Raw genomic sequence first — 17,973 nt, forward strand, 5'->3', positions numbered from 1 at the left:
CAGCAAGCCGGGTGCTTCCTCGCTTCCTTGCCGCAGCTGAAAAAAAAGTCGCTATCTCTATATGACCTTGAACAAGCTGCAAACTGCTTTGAAAAAGTTTTGCTCAGTTTTTCCTTTCCCCTCTCAGGCATAGAGGCATAGAAAGGCACAAGAATTAATTTCTGGGCATAGGGCAGCGATATGGGATACACATCATAAAGTCACCCCAAGACATTCCACCCCTTATTCCATATTGTTGGCTCAATGCCCAAACTAATACATTCTAATTCTACACACACACATTAATACATATATATATATATATATATATACACATAGCTATGTACAAACAGTGACAGTGACACTCAGCAAGCCGTGGTATACAGGCATTTCACACTACAACAATCAGATCTCCCTGCGGTACACAACGTGTTGTTCCATCTTGCTGCATTACCCACCATGTGCAACCAGGTCCCTGAGCAAAGACAACCCCACAGATGAGTTTGTCTGTACTTGAGGCAGAATTTATCCACACAGTCTTTCCTAACAGACCTCTGACATGCACTACTGGGATCTTATCTCCATCTACTGTATGCAGGGATTCAGACTGGGCTGGACTAGCTCTATTGGTGGAACCTCGGGTGTTAACTAACCAGGTGGCCTTTGCTAGATGCTGTTCCCAATTTTTGAAAGTTTCCCCCCCTAGTGCCTTCAGGATAGTTTGCAACAATCCATTGCACCATTCCACCTTGCCTGCAGCTGGTGCATGGTAAGGGATGTGGTACACCCACTCAATGCCATGTTCTCTAGCCCAGGTGTTTATAAGGCTATTTTTAAAATGAGTCCCGTTGTCAAATTCAATTCTCTCAGGGGTACCATGCCTCCAAAGGACTTGCTTTTCAAGGCCCAGGATGGTGTTCCGGGCAGTAGCGTGAGGCACAGGGTAGGTCTTCAACTATCCTGTGGTGGCTTCTACCATTGTGAGCACATAGCGCTTGCCTTGGCGTGTTTGAGGCAGTGTGATGTAATCAATCTGCCAGGCCTCCCCATATTTGTATTTGGACCATCACCCACCATACCACAGGGGCTTCACCTGCTTGGCCTGCTTGATCACAGCGCATGTCTCACAATCATGGATCACCTGGGAGATACTGTCCATGGTTAAATCCACGCCTCGATCTCATGCCCACCTATAGGTGGCATCTCTGCCTTGATGGCCTGAGGCATTACAGGCCCATCAAGCTAGGAACAACTCTCCCTTGTGTTTCCAGTCCAAGTCTGCCTGTGACACTTCTATCTTTGCAGCCTGATCTACCTGCTTGTTGTTTTGGTGTTCTTCATTAGCCCTACTCTTGGGGACATGGGCATCTACGTGGCGGACTTTCACAACTGGCTTTCTTACTCGGGCAGCGATGTCTTTCCACTCTTCAACAGCCCAGACTGGTTTTCCCCTATGCTGCCAATTAGCTTTTTCCCACTTTTCCAGCCATCCCCATAGAGCATTGGCTACCATCCATGAATCAGTGTAGAGGTAGAGCTTTGGCCACTTCTCTCTTTCAGCAATGTCCAGGGCTAGTTGAACAGCTTTGAGTTCAGCGAGTGGGCTTGATCCACCTTCTCTTTCAGTAGCTTCTGCAACTCGTCGTGTGGGACTCCATACGGCTGCTTTCCACTTTCGTTTCATCCCTACGATGTGACAAGAACCGTCGATGAAAAGAGCATAGCGTGTGTCTCCCGATGGCAGTTGGTTGTATGGTGGAGCTCCTTCAGCACGTCACTTGTTCTTGTTCCTCTTCATCAGTGACACCAAAGTTTTCACCTTCAGGCCAATTTGTGATTATTCCCAACATCCCAGGGCGATTCAGTTTCCCGATACGGGCGCGCTGTGTGATGAGAGCAATCCATTTGCTCCATGTGGCATTGGTGGCGTGATAGGTGGAGGGAACCTTTGCTCCCAGAGAAGGAGGAAGGCCTCTGTTCTTAGAGATGAAATGCTCCCAGAGATGGATGAAGAGAACTTTTATTTCTGAACAGCTCAACCTTAGAATTGTACCCCAGTAATTCAAGATTGGACCCTCGAAAGCAGTTGTGGGAAAAGCTGCAAGTCGGGGGGGGGGGGGAGAAGGGACTCACATGCGAGCAGAGAACCAACCCGGGCGGCTGGCTCGTTGTGATAATGTTTTCATAGCATGGGCAAGAGAGACTCCTCTTCCTAAATGGACTGAACAAGGTTATTATGGAAGTGGTAAACAGACTGAATATCTCAAGGGTTGTCTTTTTACATTGTCAGTGGGAGAAGGGAGAAAGGTGGGGGGGAGGAGAAGTGTTCTGAAGGTGTGGTATGATTTTTTTTTTCTTCTTTTAGCTCTGTTAATAAATTTCTTTATATTCTTTTAAGTTTGGTGCCTGCTTTGCATTTCTCCTAATTCTTATCTCACAGAAGATAAATAGTAGTGAGTATTTTAGACCAAACCACTATACTAAATTGGTGTTTCTGCCCGGTTACAAACCGAACCCGCTACAAGGGGATTTCCAAGAGGGGAGGCATCTGAGGGGGCAGGGTCTCAGGGGATTGACAGGGACCATATAAGGGTAATTGGGGAGGGCTTGAGTGACAGACACTGAACAATCCAGAACTCCAGGAGGGGTTTGGGTGATTGATAGGGAAGGAGCCAGAACAAGGGGAGGGGATAACCATATTGGGAGCACCGGGGGAGTGGCTTGGGTCTGGGGCAAACCAACTGGGAGTAGAAGTGGGGAGGGTAGGGACGAACCATTAGGGTACAAAGAACATACAAAAATACAATAAAAACATCACATCACCACATCTCTCCGTTTTTTGTTTTAAAAATTTTAAAATTGTTTTCTTGTTCGCACAACCAGTCTGGTGGAGCTGCTGCTGCTTCTTCTGTTACTTCTGTATAATTGACTTGAGGGAGTGCAGTGGCGGTAACAGAAACGCAAAATTTCTTTAATAAACTGAATAGAAACAAAACTAATAGAGTAAACAAGATCAAAAATCACTGGTGAGAAAATCAAGACCCAAACATGAAAACTCAGGGACAAACAGGGATGTGGGGAAATCTTGGGGTTGGTGACGCCACTTCCTCCTCCCGGTGCACACATCCACCTGGGGGTCTGAGGGTCTCACCTGATGTTTTGGGGTATACGGTTTCACCCACTTTTGTGGGATCCACCTCACTCCTAGGGGTGTGGATATGCAAGCGTACCCACAACCCCAAGTGACCAGCTTGTACGGCCCCACAACCTTACCGCTTTCTGGATCTCTTATAAGGACTGGCGGATGCTCACTTAGAGGGTATCTGCTGTATGGACAGAAGTGTCTTGCCACTGGCAGGTTCATGTTGTTAAATGAGCAGTTCAAAAAATTGATCACAAAGAGAGCTTTGCTTAGCCGATCCTGTGGGGAAAGCTCTCTACTGCTTGCCCATTGGTGCTTCAGGGTGGTTTTGAGCGTTTGGTGGGCCCGCTCAATCACCACTTGGCCAGTCAGGGAGTAAGGGATGCCCTTTTTATGTCTTACTCCCCACTCGTCCAGGAACTCCTTGAAAGCCTCTGATCTATATGCAGGGCCACTGTCTGTTTTGACTTCCTTGGGGACCCCCAAGACTGCAAACGCCTGCAGAGGGTGTTTCCTGGCATGTTCAACCTTTTCTCCTGCGTGGGCAGAGGCGTAGACTGCTCCGGAAAAAGTATCTATATTCACATGGACATACTTTAGTCGGCCAAATTCGGGAAAGTGCGTGACATCTGTGTGCCACACTTCACAGCTAGCCAACCCTCTGGGGTTCACCCCAGTGCCTAATGAGGGGAGGGCTGACCGCTGACAATGTGGGCACAATACCCACGATGGCCTTCGCCTGACTCCGCGTCAGGTGGAGCTGACGGACCAATCTGGGTCCGTTCTGGTGGAACATTTGATGGCTCAGTTTCGCTTGCTCGAAAACTTTTGACGTCCTGGCCATCTCTGCAGGGGCGGCAAGGGCATCCGCTCTCTCATTGCCCTTGGCTATCGGGCCTGGCAGGTCCGTGTGCAGCCTCACATGCATCACAAAGAATGGGTGCTCTCGGTGGGAGACAAGATACACTAACTTTGAGAGCAACTGGAAGAGATGTTCGTTTGAAACCTCTTTCAGAATAGCATTTTCTGCTCTCGCTACCACTCCTATGACATAGGCCGAATCTGTGACCAGACTGCATGGCTCAGGGAACCTCTCAAAGGCTCTGACGACAGCGGCCAACTCAGCAATTTGAGGGGAACCCTCTGCGTACTCAACGTCTGCCTCCCACTGCTGAGTTTGATGATCCTTCCAGATCATCACGGCTCTACGGGATGCTCCGGACACATTGTAAAAATTGTCACAGCTTCTAGAGGTTGCCTGCTTCTAATCTTTTGGGAAAAGAACAAAATGTTCCTGGAATAATTTGTGAGCAGGAGCGTGGACAGAAATCTGTCCTGTGTAGGTATCTAAAGCTATCTGAAGAGTTCCGTTCTCAGCCAGTAGTTGCTCGAACATCTCTTTGGTCAGTTTGGTGGAGGACAATTTGTCCTGCTCCAAACGGACCAGCAAGTGAATGCATGAAAAGTCACACCCAGCCAATTCCCAAAGCCTCGCCCGAGCTTTCTGAATTAACTGGGCCATCAGTTCCTTGGCCTTAGTGATGGTTTTGGACGTTGTGTTGCTCAGAAACACCCACTCGATGATTCAGAGAGGGTCTTTCTGGCTCCGGTCCCACTGGAATATGAGCCCGTTGAGGTGGGGCAACTCTCCCATTACAATGAATTTGAAGGGCAGTTCCAATTTGCAACTATGCGCCTGCCTCTCACGGATCTTAACCTCTACCTTTTCCAAGGCAGGCCTTGTCTCTGGGGTCAAGGTCCTAGGAGAACTCAGCTCCTCCTTCCCTTTCAACAAATTGAGAAGGGGGGCTAGGTCTTTGGCGGTAATCCCCAGCCAGGGCCTGATCCATCCTAAAGTGCCACACAGTGAGTGGAGGTCCGCCAATGTTTGGGGATCACTTTTAATGGCCAATTTTTGAGGAACAATGGTCCTCTAAGTGATCTCCAACCTCAAATATTTCCAAGGGGGCATCTTTTGGACTTTGTCTTCCTGGAGAGTGAATCCAGCAGATGTCAAAACATTGATGACTTGGTCAAGGGTGTCTTGAAGTATCTGGTCATCGGGCGCGTACACTAGCACATCATCTATATAGTGCAGGATGATGGCTTCCCTCACAGTGGCACAAACTGGGGACAGCAATGAGGTGATGTACCACTGGCAGATGGTAGGGGAGTTCTTCATACCTTGGGGAAGAACTCGCCAGTGGTATCGCTTCATTGGGGCTCCTCGGTTGGTGGTGGGAACCGACAAGGCAAACCGTGGAGCATCGGCGGGATCGAGGGGAATTTTAAAGAAACAATCTTTGATGCCTATAATTGCCAAATTCCAATTCTGGGGGAGCATTGCTGGGGAAGGCATCCCTGGTTGAATGGACCCCATGTCTACAATGACCTTGTTGATTTCCCCAAGGTCGTGGAGTAGTCGCCACTTGTCCTTCCCCGGCTTCTTGATGACAAAAACCGGAGAATTCCAAGGGCTGAAAGTTGGCGCGATGTTTCCTAGAGCCAACTGCTCCTCAATGAGTTCAGTGAGTGCCTTCAATTTCTTTCCTTCTAGTGGCCACTGATCCACCCAAATGGGAGAATCAGTTGTCCAATTTAACTTTTGAGTGGGGCACTCCACAGTGGCCGCAATTAAAAATCCTGAGGGGTTTTCAGGATCTCTAATCTCATCCCCCATTGTGACATGGCGTCCCGTCCCCACAGGGGTGCCTGATAATCCATCACGAATGGGCGTAAAGTAGCCAATTTCCCATCTGGTCCCTCAATTTGTACAATGCTCTTGGATATTTTTGCCGATTTTGTCCCTCCAATTCCCTGGATACGTCCTGCCATGGGTTGCAATTCCCAATGTGACGGCCACTGCCCCCAGGGAATGATCATGACATCTGCCCCCGTGTCCAGCAGGCCTTCCAAACAGATTGTGTCATTGCCTTGCTGGACATTACAATATATAATTGGTTTATTTTCCCCCACCACTTCTGCCCAGTAGACATCTGGGGACTTGCTGTCTACTGGGATTCCTGATGGTATGGAGATAGCCTGGCCAAGGACTTGCCCCTTGGCCAGATAGAAGGGTGGGTTGATACACCGTGCCACCAGCAGACGTTGTGCCGGGTCATTCGTGAAAATGGCCGGGCATGCTTCTAGCTCTTGAGGTGCGTGCTTTGTGTCTCCAACGGCCAGGCACTTACAGCTTCCCCCTGAAGGCACCAATCCTCCTTCCAGTGGTTCCACTGCAACTACTGTCCACTGATCCGATCTCAACAAGTGGTCCGTTGCCGTCCTCAGAGACAGTGGTGGTTGAGGGCGCCAGGTTTTGCCAGGATCCCTTGCTGTGGACGGAAAACCTGCACAAGAGTCACATCCGATTTTAATGTCACATCCGGTGAGTGGTGTTGTTCTTGATTCCCCCCCACTCCCCACAGGTCCTGCCTCATTTTTGTCCCCATGCGAGGCAGGACCGTGCTGTGCACCTAGTTTTTTTTTCGGCGCAGCACCAGGCGCCGATGGTGTTGGCGCTCTTCCCCGCCTTTCCCTTGCTGCATCTGCCGCCCTTTTGGGGCAGAACTTGGTGAAGTGTCCCACCTCCTGACAGTAAAAACATATAATTTCCCCCCTTAATCTTTGTGGTGTTTGCGATTGTGCTGGAGTTTGTGGGTGGACTGCCATGGCCGTTGTTGGAATGGGCCGTCGAGGTGGTTGTCTGGCATCCATTGTGGAAGCCGTCTTTATGCAGGCCTTCACGAGTGCAGGGAGCGTTGGCTCGGGGTATACTGGCAGACCCGGCGATCACCTTCTTGCATGCTTCGTTGGCATTCTCTTTGGCCACTTTGAGGATGATCGTTGGGTGCATGGCCTGATTCTCTACTTGCCGCTCTACCTGTGCCCTTATCTGGTCCGCAAACTCAATAAAGGATTGATTAGGGGCTTGTCTTATATTTAAATAACTTTTGGTGACTTCTGGGGTAGGTGCGGGAAAGGAAAGGAAGGCCTTCTCCACTGCCGCCATTATTTTTTCTACGGTGGCCTTGGGTAAAACTCGGGCCTGTTCCCTAGGCTCTTTGTAGGCCTCTTCGCCGCACAGGTGGTCTAATGAAAGAGCCAATTCATCAGTGTCAACAGCCGTGTTTTGGTCTCTCCATAGGTGCAGAATGAGTGCCTGCAAGGACCGCTTCCATGCCTGCTCCCATAGCATGTACTCAGTGGGGGCGAGCAGGCATGCAAACAGCTCCTTGATGTCCTGTTGGGGTTTTAGTTTAGTCTGTTTTTTTCTCTGTTAAAGGAATTTTCTCCCATATGCATGTTGCTAGGGGACAAATAGCTGTACTTAAGAAAGACAAAAGGGGAGTGGGGCGGACCTGGCTACTCCTTTGTCTACACCTGGGTGTGGGGTCAGTTCGCTCTGAGCGTCCGGAGAGAGAAGCTGCAGAGAAAGGAGCTGCTGCTTCTTTCTTTTTGGCCGTTCTTTCTTCCTGCTGGAAACAACGCCGGGACCCCAAAAGCCGCTTTCCCTGCCCTGCTGGAGACCGAGCTGTGGCTGCCCTGCTCCGCTGCTGCTTCGAGCTTTCGCTACGCTGTAGCCCTGCTCGCCCTGCCTGCCTGGGCCTCCGTGGGTTTTTCCCATCTGGATACATCTCGTCTGCCACCCGGGATTTGCGTTCGTCCCTGCCGTTCCAGCCTGCTGTTCCTGAGAGCCCGGGATCAACTGCCCAGCGGTTTGTGAAGCCTTTGTTCCATCCCTTCCCGGGATCCCGGGGCACCGGTGCCGCGTGTGTCCCGAGCTCGCTCCGGAGCGCCCCCTGCAGCCGCGGGGGAACCATCGCACCTGCCCTGCTCACCGGGAGCCGCCAGCGCCCCTGCCGGCTGCGAGCGGAACTGCACCCGAGGGGAAATAGCCTGACAGCCGAGAAGGCTGGCACTGGGTTTGTGATTGCTGTTACTGCCATAGTTGTTGTTGTTTTGTTTGACTGGTTATATACATATATATATATAGTAAAGAACTGTTATTCCTATTTCCCACATCTTCGCCTAAAGGCTCTTGATTTCAAAATATAATAACTTGGAGGGAAAAGGGGTTATATCTGCCACTTCAAGGGGGGCCTCTGCCTTCCTTAGCAGACACCTGTCTTTCAAAACCGAGACAGATCTTGGCGCCCAACGTGGGGCCTAAGGGCATTAAGAGATAGAGGTGAAAAAGGAATAACAGTTCCTGGATAACTTTATTTTGTGTGCTGGATATTGGAACCTTGTTAGGCAGCACTATGTGGTCTAGTTTACCCTGGTTCGGGTGGCATGTAGCCGTGGCTATATTCTTCCCCTTTGCAGCTCCTTACTTGAATATGGGTCCTCTGACTAAGGCTACCATTGCTGTTATCCAGCTTGCGTTATGGGTCGAGAAGGTGAGGAATTCATGGGTTTTTAACTTCCTCCGGAATGCGGGCACATGGATAAACAGCTATCACACACTGAGCACATGTTTTTGGGGTTATGTTAACAATGGTACCTTCTGTGAGGAAATGACACCAGGGGAAGTTTTCTCCCAACCCCTCAACCAGTTCTTTGGGCCCACCCCATCAATTTTCGAAGGGTTTAAATTCCCTCTGAATACTAACCATCTGCTGCTGATAGGCCTACTCTATTTAGCATTCAAGGATAAGTTGAGATTGGCTTGGATATCTACCCGGACACCAGCCCCAGAGACTAGAGATCCTACCCCAGAGCCTGATCCTGCCCCAGAACCTGACATGGCCCCAGAGAGTAGAGTTCCTACCCCAGAGCCTGATCCTGCCCCAGAGCCTGACACGGCCCCAGACACTAGAGATCCTACCCCAGAGCCAGAGCCTGCCACAGCCCCAGACACTAGAGATCCCGCCCCACAGACTGATACTGCCCAACAGTCCACCTCAGAAATGGACTACCCAAACTGGGTGGGGGTACTGGCAAAAGGGATGCAGGAGATGTGCCAGGAGATGGGTCAGGTGCGCCAGGAGATATGCCAGGAGATGGGCCAGGTGCGCAAGGAGATGTGCCAGGAGATGGGCCAGGTGCGCCAGGAGATATGCCAATTGCTAAGGGAATACACCTCCTCAGCTAGTGAAAAACCCTCTCCCTGCCCCAAAGAGGGTGAGTCCGATGGTGCAGCAGTGGAACCCACGGATGTTACAACCATCCAGGCTTCAGCTGAACCACAAGGACAACCACAGCCAGCAGCAGTCGCCCCTGTGCAAAGGAGGAAGTATAAGACCAAATCAGTACGACCAGTTAATGATGATGGGCAACCAGGGCCCTCACAACCAGCAGGAGAGCCAGAGCCAGAAGTCATCACTGAGTCCCTGTCGCACGACAGTCTCCGTGCTATGCGAAACGACATTGTGCGAAGGGGGCGTGAGCCTTATACCACCTGGCTGCTTCGGGTTTGGGACCTTATGGGCACAAGTGTGCAACTGGATAGTGGTGAGGCAAGGTATCTGGGATCGTTGACCCAGGACCCGGGTGTGGACCAGATATTTGTGAGGGAGCCAGGGCCTCTCTCTCTTTGGGAGCGGCTCTTAATGAGCGTGAGAGAAAGGTTCATTCACAAAGAAAGAATGCAGGAGTATCATCATAGAATGCAGTGGAAGACACTCAAGCAAGGGATCCAACAGCTAAGAGAGGTGGCAATATTAGAGGTACTCTTTGGGAAGGATGGACAGCATGATAATGACCCCGATAAGATCAGGTGCACAGGACAGATGATGTGGAACCTGGCAAGGCTAGGGCCATCACAATACACCACCTTCATTGCAACGATTGATGCTGACAATACCCGAGAAACAGTGGGCTCTGTTGCCAACAGGCTCAGGCATTATGACAGCATGATCAATGGCCCGCTAAAAGCTCATGTCTCTGCTGTGGTCCAGGACCTCAAAGAGGAGATGAAGGAGATGAGGGAGGAGATGAGGGAGGAGATGAGGGAGGAGATGAGGAGGGTCAGCGTGGCACCAGTGCGAGTCACAGGCCCCCAAGTCAGAGCCCGTCGTCCCCCTGCGAGAGAGAGAGGGTACACCCCACGAGCTGAGCTGTGGTTTTTCCTGTGTGAGCATGGGGAAGACATGAGAAGGTGGGATGGGAAACCCACCTCTGCCCTGGCAGCGCGGGTGCGTGAACTCAAGGAGGGAGGCACTAACCGAGGGGGTTCCGCTAAGGTGAAGGTAGCCTCAGCCTCCCGTGACCGAGCTGCCAGGCACTATAGAAGGGAGGATGATATGTCGGATCCCCTTGAAGGTACCTCGAGCATGTACGCCCAGGGAAAGAATGATAACCAGGGCTAGAGGGGCCCTGCCTCTAGCCAGGAAGAGGCACGGGAGAACCGAGTTTTCTGGACGGTGTGGATCCGATGGCCTGGCACATCAGAGCCACAAAAATATGATGCATTGGTTGATACTGGAGCACAGTGTACTTTAATGCCATCGGGACATGTGGGGGCAGAACCTGTATCCATTGCTGGGGTGACCGGGGGATCACAGCAGTTGACCCTTTTGGAAGCTGAGGTGAGCCTGACTGGGAAGGAGTGGCAAAAGCATCCGATTGTGACCGGCCCAGAGGCCCCGTGTATTCTGGGCATAGACTTCCTCCGGAATGGCTACTACAAAGACCCAAAAGGACTCAGGTGGGCATTTGGGATTGCTGCTGTGGAGGCAGAGGGCATTAGGCAATTGAACACCCTGCCTGGACTATCTGAGAATCCTTCTGCAGTTGGGCTCCTGAAAGTGGAAGAGCAACGAGTGCCAATTGCCACCTCGACAGTGCACCGCCGGCAGTATCGGACAAATCGAGATGCTGTGATCCCCATCCACAAGATGATCCGCGAGCTGGAGAGTCAAGGGGTGGTCAGCAAGACCCACTCACCCTTCAACAGCCCCATCTGGCCTGTGCGCAAGTCTGACGGGGAATGGAGATTGACTGTGGACTATCGTGCCCTGAATGAAGTGACTCCACCGTTGAGCGCTGCCGTGCCAGACATGTTGGAGCTCCAGTACGAGCTGGAGTCCAAAGCAGCAAAGTGGTACGCCACTATTGACATTGCCAATGCATTTTTCTCCATTCCTCTGGCAGCAGAGCGCAGGCCTCAGTTTGCCTTCACCCGGAGGGGCGTGCAGTACACCTGGAACCGACTGCCCCAGGGGTGGAAGCACAGTCCCACCATCTGTCATGGACTGATCCAGACTGCACTAGAAAAGGGTGAGGCTCCAGAACATCTGCAGTACATTGATGACATCATTGTGTGGGGGAACACCGCAACCGAAGTGTTTGAGAAAGGAGAGAGAATAATTCAAATTCTCCTGCAAGCTGGTTTTGCCATCAAGAAGAGCAAGGTCAAGGGACCTGCCCGAGAGATCCAGTTCCTGGGAGTAAAGTGGCAAGATGGACGACGTCAGATTCCCATTGAGGTCATCAATAAGATCACAGCAATGTCTCCGCCGACCAACAAGAAGGAAACACAAGCTTTCCTAGGTGCTATAGGTTTCTGGAGGATGCACATTCCCGAGTACAGCCAGATCGTGAGTCCTCTCTACCTGGTTACCCGCAAGAAGAATGATTTCCACTGGGGCCCTGAACAGCAGCAGGCCTTCGCCCAGATCAAACAGGAAATTGCTCACGCCGTAGCCCTTGGCCCAGTCAGGACAGGACCAGAGGTGAAGAACGTGCTCTACTCTGCAGCCGGGAACAAGGGTCTGTCCTGGAGCCTCTGGCAGAAGGTGCCTGGTGAGACTCGGGGCCGACCACTGGGATTCTGGAGCCGAAGCTACAGAGGATCTGAAGCCAACTACACTCCCACAGAGAAGGAAATCCTGGCAGCTTATGAAGGAGTCCAGGCTGCCTCAGAAGTAATCGGCACAGAGGCACAACTCCTCCTGGCACCCCGACTACCGGTGCTGGGGTGGATGTTCAAAGGAAAGATTCCCTCCACGCATCACGCCACCGACGCTACTTGGAGCAAATGGATTGCCCTCATCACGCAGCGCGCCCGAATTGGAAACCCAAGTCGCCCTGGGATCTTGGAAATAATTACGAACTGGCCGGAAGGTGAGACTTTTGGGTTATCTTCTGAAGAAGAAGAGGAGCAGGTGACACGTGCCGAAGAAGCCCCACCATATAACGAGCTACCAGAGAGTGAAAGACAATACGCCCTCTTCACTGATGGTTCCTGCCGAATTGTAGGCGCTAGCCGGAAATGGAAAGCCGCTGTATGGAGCCCCACACGACAAGTTGCACAGGCTACTGAAGGAGAAGGTGGATCGAGCCAATTTGCTGAGCTCAAAGCTGTCCAATTAGCTCTGGACATAGCTGAAAGAGAGAAGTGGCCAAAGCTCTACCTCTACACTGATTCATGGATGGTAGCCAATGCTCTGTGGGGTTGGCTGGAAAGGTGGAATAAGGCAAACTGGCAGCACAGAGGAAAACCAATCTGGGCTGCTGAAGAGTGGAAAGACATTGCCACTCGGGTAGAGAAGCTATCCGTGAAGGTCCGTCATGTAGATGCTCACATCCCCAAGAGCCGGGCTAATGAAGAACATCGTAACAACAAACAGGTAGATCAGGCTGCGAAAATAGAGGTGTCCCAGATAGACTTGGATTGGCAACATAAAGGAGAACTGTTCCTAGCTCGATGGGCCCATGATGCCTCAGGTCATCAGGGCAGAGATGCCACCTATAAGTGGGCACAAGACCGAGGGGTGGATCTAACCATGGACAGTATCTCCCAGGTGATCCATGATTGTGAGACATGCGCTGCGATCAAGCAGGCCAAGCGGGTGAAGCCCCTGTGGTACGGTGGGCGATGGTCCAAATACAGGTATGGGGAGGCCTGGCAGATTGATTACATCACACTGCCTCAAACCCGCCAAGGCAAGCGCTATGTGCTCACAATGATAGAAGCCACCACTGGGTGGCTGGAGACCTACCCTGTGCCTCATGCTACTGCCCGGAACACCATCCTGGGCCTGGAAAAGCAAGTCCTTTGGAGGCATGGCACCCCTGAGAGAATCGAGTCTGACAATGGGACTCATTTCAAGAACAACCTTATAAACACCTGGGCTAGAGAACATGGCATAGAGTGGGTGTACCACATCCCTTACCATGCACCAGCAGCTGGGAAGGTTGAGCGGTGTAACGGACTGCTTAAAACCACCTTGAAGGCACTGGGTGGGGGGACTTTCAAAAACTGGGAGATGCATTTAGCAAGAGCCACCTGGTTAGTTAACACCCGAGGCTCCACCAGCCGAGCAGGCCCTGCCCAATCTGAACCCCTACAAACAACAGACGGGGATAAGGTTCCAGTGGTGCACATGAGAGGTATGCTTGGAAAAACTGTTTGGGTAAAGTCTGCCTTGAGCAAAGACAAACCCATCCGTGGGGTTGTTTTTGCTCAGGGACCAGGTTGCACCTGGTGGGTGATGCAAAAGGATGGAGAGACCCGATGCTTACCTCAAGGGGACCTTGTTTTAGGGTGAACTACCCATGGCTCTGTACTTGTATCAGTATCAGCATGTATATTTGTATATAATTTGGGTAATGCATAGATTTATATGGTTAAAAAAGTTAAGTTTCATGTAACATGTTAGTATGGGAAAAAATTCGGGGTGGATAATGTTGGGGTTTTAGTTTAGTCTGTTTTTTTCTCTGTTAAAGGAATTTTCTCCCATATGCATGTTGCTAGGGGACAAATAGCTGTACTTAAGAAAGACAAAAGGGGAGTGGGGCGGACCTGGCTACTCCTTTGTCTACACCTGGGTGTGGGGTCAGTTCGCTCTGAGCGTCCGGAGAGAGAAGCTGCAGAGAAAGGAGCTGCTGCTTCTTTCTTTTTGGCCGTTCTTTCTTCCTGCTGGAAACAACGCCGGGACCCCAAAAGCCGCTTTCCCTGCCCTGCTGGAGACCGAGCTGTGGCTGCCCTGCTCCGCTGCTGCTTCGAGCTTTCGCTACGCTGTAGCCCTGCTCGCCCTGCCTGCCTGGGCCTCCGTGGGTTTTTCCCATCTGGATACATCTCGTCTGCCACCTGGGATTTGCGTTCGTCCCTGCCGTTCCAGCCTGCTGTTCCTGAGAGCCCGGGATCAACTGCCCAGCGGTTTGTGAAGCCTTTGTTCCATCCCTTCCCGGGATCCCGGGGCACCGGTGCCACGTGTGTCCCGAGCTCGCTCCGGAGCGCCCCCTGCAGCCGCGGGGGAACCATCGCACCTGCCCTGCTCACCGGGAGCCGCCAGCGCCCCTGCCGGCTGCGAGCGGAACTGCACCCGAGGGGAAATAGCCTGACAACCGAGAAGGCTGGCACTGGGTTTGTGATTGCTGTTACTGCCATAGTTGTTGTTGTTTTGTTTGACTGGTTATATACATATATATATATAATAGTAAAGAACTGTTATTCCTATTTCCCACATCTTCGCCTAAAGGCTCTTGATTTCAAAATATAATAACTTGGAGGGAAAAGGGGTTATATCTGCCACTTCAAGGGGGGCCTCTGCCTTCCTTAGCAGACACCTGTCTTTCAAAACCGAGACATGTCCCAAGGAACTAGGTCATTGGAGGAAAAGGTGGCTTTCAAGAGGCCTTTAAAGTATTCACTTTTCCTCCCAAACTCTTTTTGGGCCTTGCAGAGCTCTTTTTTGTTTTGGTAGGAGAAAGGCCTCCATTCCCAAAGGCCTCCCCCTACCCCACCAAAAGAAACTGGGGAGGCGTGGTAGACTACCCCCGGTTCCGGGTTCCGGGCCCCAGGCCTACCTCATCCGGTCCCAGTAGCGTGGGGACCGAATGTCGGGGTGTGGGAACAGGAAGTTGGAAGCAGGGAGGCAGAGTCAGCGGAGAAGGGGAAGGGAACAGGGGCAGGGCCCGCTTCCGCCCCGGAAAAGGTGGACCAATCCTGAAGCACCTCCCATGAGGAGGGAGGGGCTCAGGGTCCTGGGAAAAGGGGTGTGGTGAAGGGCAGGGAGGGAGTTTCGGGGAGGTGGAGGTAGGGGAGGAGTCGGGATGAAGGGAATTGCGGGAAAAAGAAGCACAAGGTGGGGGGCCGACCCTGCGGTCCCCTCCATCTTGTGTCCTTCGGGGGCCATTTTGTGGATCGGGGAGGGAGCGGATCGAAGGGCTAGGAGATGGATAGGGAGACGGGAACGGGGTCTGGGAGCACCGGGATGGGTGAGGGGAAGGATAGGGAGACAACCAAGTGGACTGGGGATATTGGGAGGGACACGGGGATGGGTAAGGGGAATAACTGGAATCGGGGGTAGAGGGATCCGAACTGGGGATATTGAACCTTACAACTTTGGGGGACGGAACTGGGGTAGAGGGCTTAAGGATAGAAGCCTTGGCTGGTGGGCCCTGCTGACCAAGACTAGGAGGCTGGGGGGTCCGCGAGGAGCCAGGAAGACTACCATCTTGGCTACCCTCCGCTTCGCGGGTTGCTCCCCCAGGACCACCCAGAGAGGGACGAGAGGAAGGGATAGAAGGGTTAGGGAGAACTGGGGACAAACCAGATGGCTCTCTTTCCACTACAAAACTCTCTTTAATTGCACTCCAAATTAAAATATAAAGTGGGATAAATTTGGGCGCCTGGGTGTCTCCTTCATTGGTTTTTTGTGTGAGCGTCACCCCTACTGCATTCCAAAAAGGGAACGAGGTCACGTCCTCTGGGGACACCCTAAGGTAATGGAAGAAGAACCACCTCACAAACAATTTTAACGTTCCCTTCTTAAACCTTTTCCCCCCCTCCCTCAAGGAGACCCACAACTTGGTGATAAAATCCCCACTGCTGTGCTGACAACCGTGCGCCCATCTCACAAAAATCCCAACAACACAAAGCTGGTAAAAACTGGGGGCCTAACACTCTCAAAAACAAAACTGTCAGCACAGCACACTGTACCCCTACCCGCAGCAAAACGACAAAAAAAAAGGAACAGAAAAAAGAAGGGTCTGGGACCTCTTGGGAGTACACACTCGCAATTCCCCCACCACACAATAAGCACACTGAGGCCCCACCTTTGTCCCCTGGCCAACAGGGACAATCACTCACCGAACTCCACGGACGGGGTGCTGCAGGTCGGGTTCTTTCCCAGGGAAGCAATCCCTCCGGCGCTGAGGGGTTGTCGCTTCCTGCCCCGGGAGCACCATCCGGCAAAATCAGCTCCCACCGGGGCTGCTGACGCACCAATGGATTTTTGCAGTACAATCCTAGGCATGGGGTCTCTTACCCTCAGGGAGGCTTCACATTGGGCGCCAGCTGTCGCAGTGACCACTGCTGTCCATTGCCCAAGCTAGCTCCAGTGGTGAGCAGCAGGAGTGGGGAGCAGCTGGAGGCACGGAGCTTTAAAGCTGCTCCTCTGAAGCCTCTGCTCTACGCAGGGGAGCACAGGCTCCAGGCACTGTGGCGGTCAGCAGCCCTCGAGGAAGGGAAAAATAAAAAGTAGCGGGGAGGCTTGCCACGGGAGGTAATCCAAGTTTATTGAAGGGTATTCACGGAGGACAAGCAACAGTTCCAGAGCGACCATGCCTTATAAAGGGGGGTTGAACAAGGAGAGTAACCTAACTAGGGACGAATAAGCAGATTAGGAGGGAGGGACGCTGGAGGGATGGACTCACATCTGGTCCAATAGTCTTAGGGGGTTGAGGGAGAGGGGTCACATGCCCCAATGGGGTGTCGAGGTTTAGTGGATTTCCGAGAGGGGAGGTATCCGAGGGGGCAGGGTCTCGGGGGATTGACAGGGACCATATAAGGGAAATTAGGGAGGGCTTGAGTGACAGACACCGAACAATCCAGAACTCCAGGAGGGGTTTGGGTGATTGATAGGGAAAGTGCCAGAACAAGGGGAGGGAATAACCATATTGGGAGCACCGGGGGAGCGGCTTGGATCTGGGGCAAACCAACTGGGAGTAGAAGTGGGGAGGGTAGGGATGAACCATTAGGGTACAAAGAACATACAAAAATACAATAAAAACATTGCATCACCACAGGACAGAAACAGGAAGAAGGAAAGGAGAATTGTAGAGGTAATGTCCTAAACAATTGGGTACCTAGACCTTGTAGTACCCTAAATTAGGATGAATATTGGCCATAAACTACTATATTTACTTTGTCCCCATCAGGAAACAGGCTCATCCATGTGAAATTTCAACGGGTATTTTAAAATCATTTCTCCTCAATAGATAATATTTTATTTTCCGGTAATTTGTTTAGGATATGTGTGGGTTATATTGAGAAGTTCTTAGGTGCTCTGCACGGAAGGTGTTTGGGTAAAATTATAAGATTCCGGCCCTTAGCAGAGAGGGTAGATAACAGTGTTCAAGTGGAGTGCAAATATATTCTGACACACACAACCCATGAGTATCTTCCACAGCAATTTTCCTACCTGCTGGCAGGCTTACCTTTTCTAAGTATTTTTTAGAGCATGGAGTAAAGAAATTGGGAAAGCTACAGATTTTCATTTTTGATATCAAAGCAGTGCAAATATCTTGGCTAATAAAGAGTTTACAATGCTACGCCTTGGCCACTCCACATTTATTTTAAATGCTAAGGTCACTTTTGCATAATTACTCAGGTATTTGGAAAGCTTCCTGATACTCTCATTTTCCCTGTCCTGTGCAAAGACATTGAGATGTCTGGCAGCATCTCTTTGCCATCTCTATGCTTTCTTCATCTGTCTTCTAAGGTTAAAAGGGCATTAGCTGAAAATCTCCTTCCTGTTTGCATTATTCAGTGATTTGAAAAAGAGGGAAGTAAATGCTAAAAGACTACGTCAGATCTTTTCAGCATCCTGTAACTTTTAAAAGTTACCTGTAAAGAACTCTTTTTTCTTAGAAACCTGAAAGCCAGTTATTTTCTGTGG

The 17,973-nt window shown here is 51.3% G+C and overlaps 1 protein-coding gene across 1 annotated transcript; it reads right to left on the reverse strand.

The window, feature by feature from the left end:
• Positions 1-3,868: 3,868 nt before the first annotated feature.
• Positions 3,869-16,753, reverse strand: LOC116438560. Its single transcript, XM_032097531.1, has 2 exons — positions 16,164-16,753; positions 3,869-6,471 (listed from the first exon to the last, which is right to left on the reverse strand). Exons 1-2 carry the CDS (start codon positions 16,327-16,329, stop codon positions 5,756-5,758), a joined length of 882 nt encoding a protein of 293 aa, XP_031953422.1. The 5' UTR covers positions 16,330-16,753; the 3' UTR covers positions 3,869-5,755.
• Between the last annotated feature and the right edge of the window lie 1,220 nt (positions 16,754-17,973).

This window comes from Corvus moneduloides, chromosome Z (assembly GCF_009650955.1).
Source record: "Corvus moneduloides isolate bCorMon1 chromosome Z, bCorMon1.pri, whole genome shotgun sequence".
In the NCBI taxonomy this organism is placed as follows: domain Eukaryota; kingdom Metazoa; phylum Chordata; class Aves; order Passeriformes; family Corvidae; genus Corvus; species Corvus moneduloides.

Bases quoted from the DNA above. Each gene is read 5' to 3' on its own strand.
- LOC116438560 (XM_032097531.1), bottom strand. From the start codon at position 16,329: ATGCCTAGGATTGTACTGCAAAAATCCATTGGTGCGTCAGCAGCCCCG. The intron at 6,472-16,163 runs GTGAGTGATTGT...ACTCTTGTGCAG, and splicing joins CACCCCGTCCGTGGAGTTCG to GTTTTCCGTCCACAGCAAGG.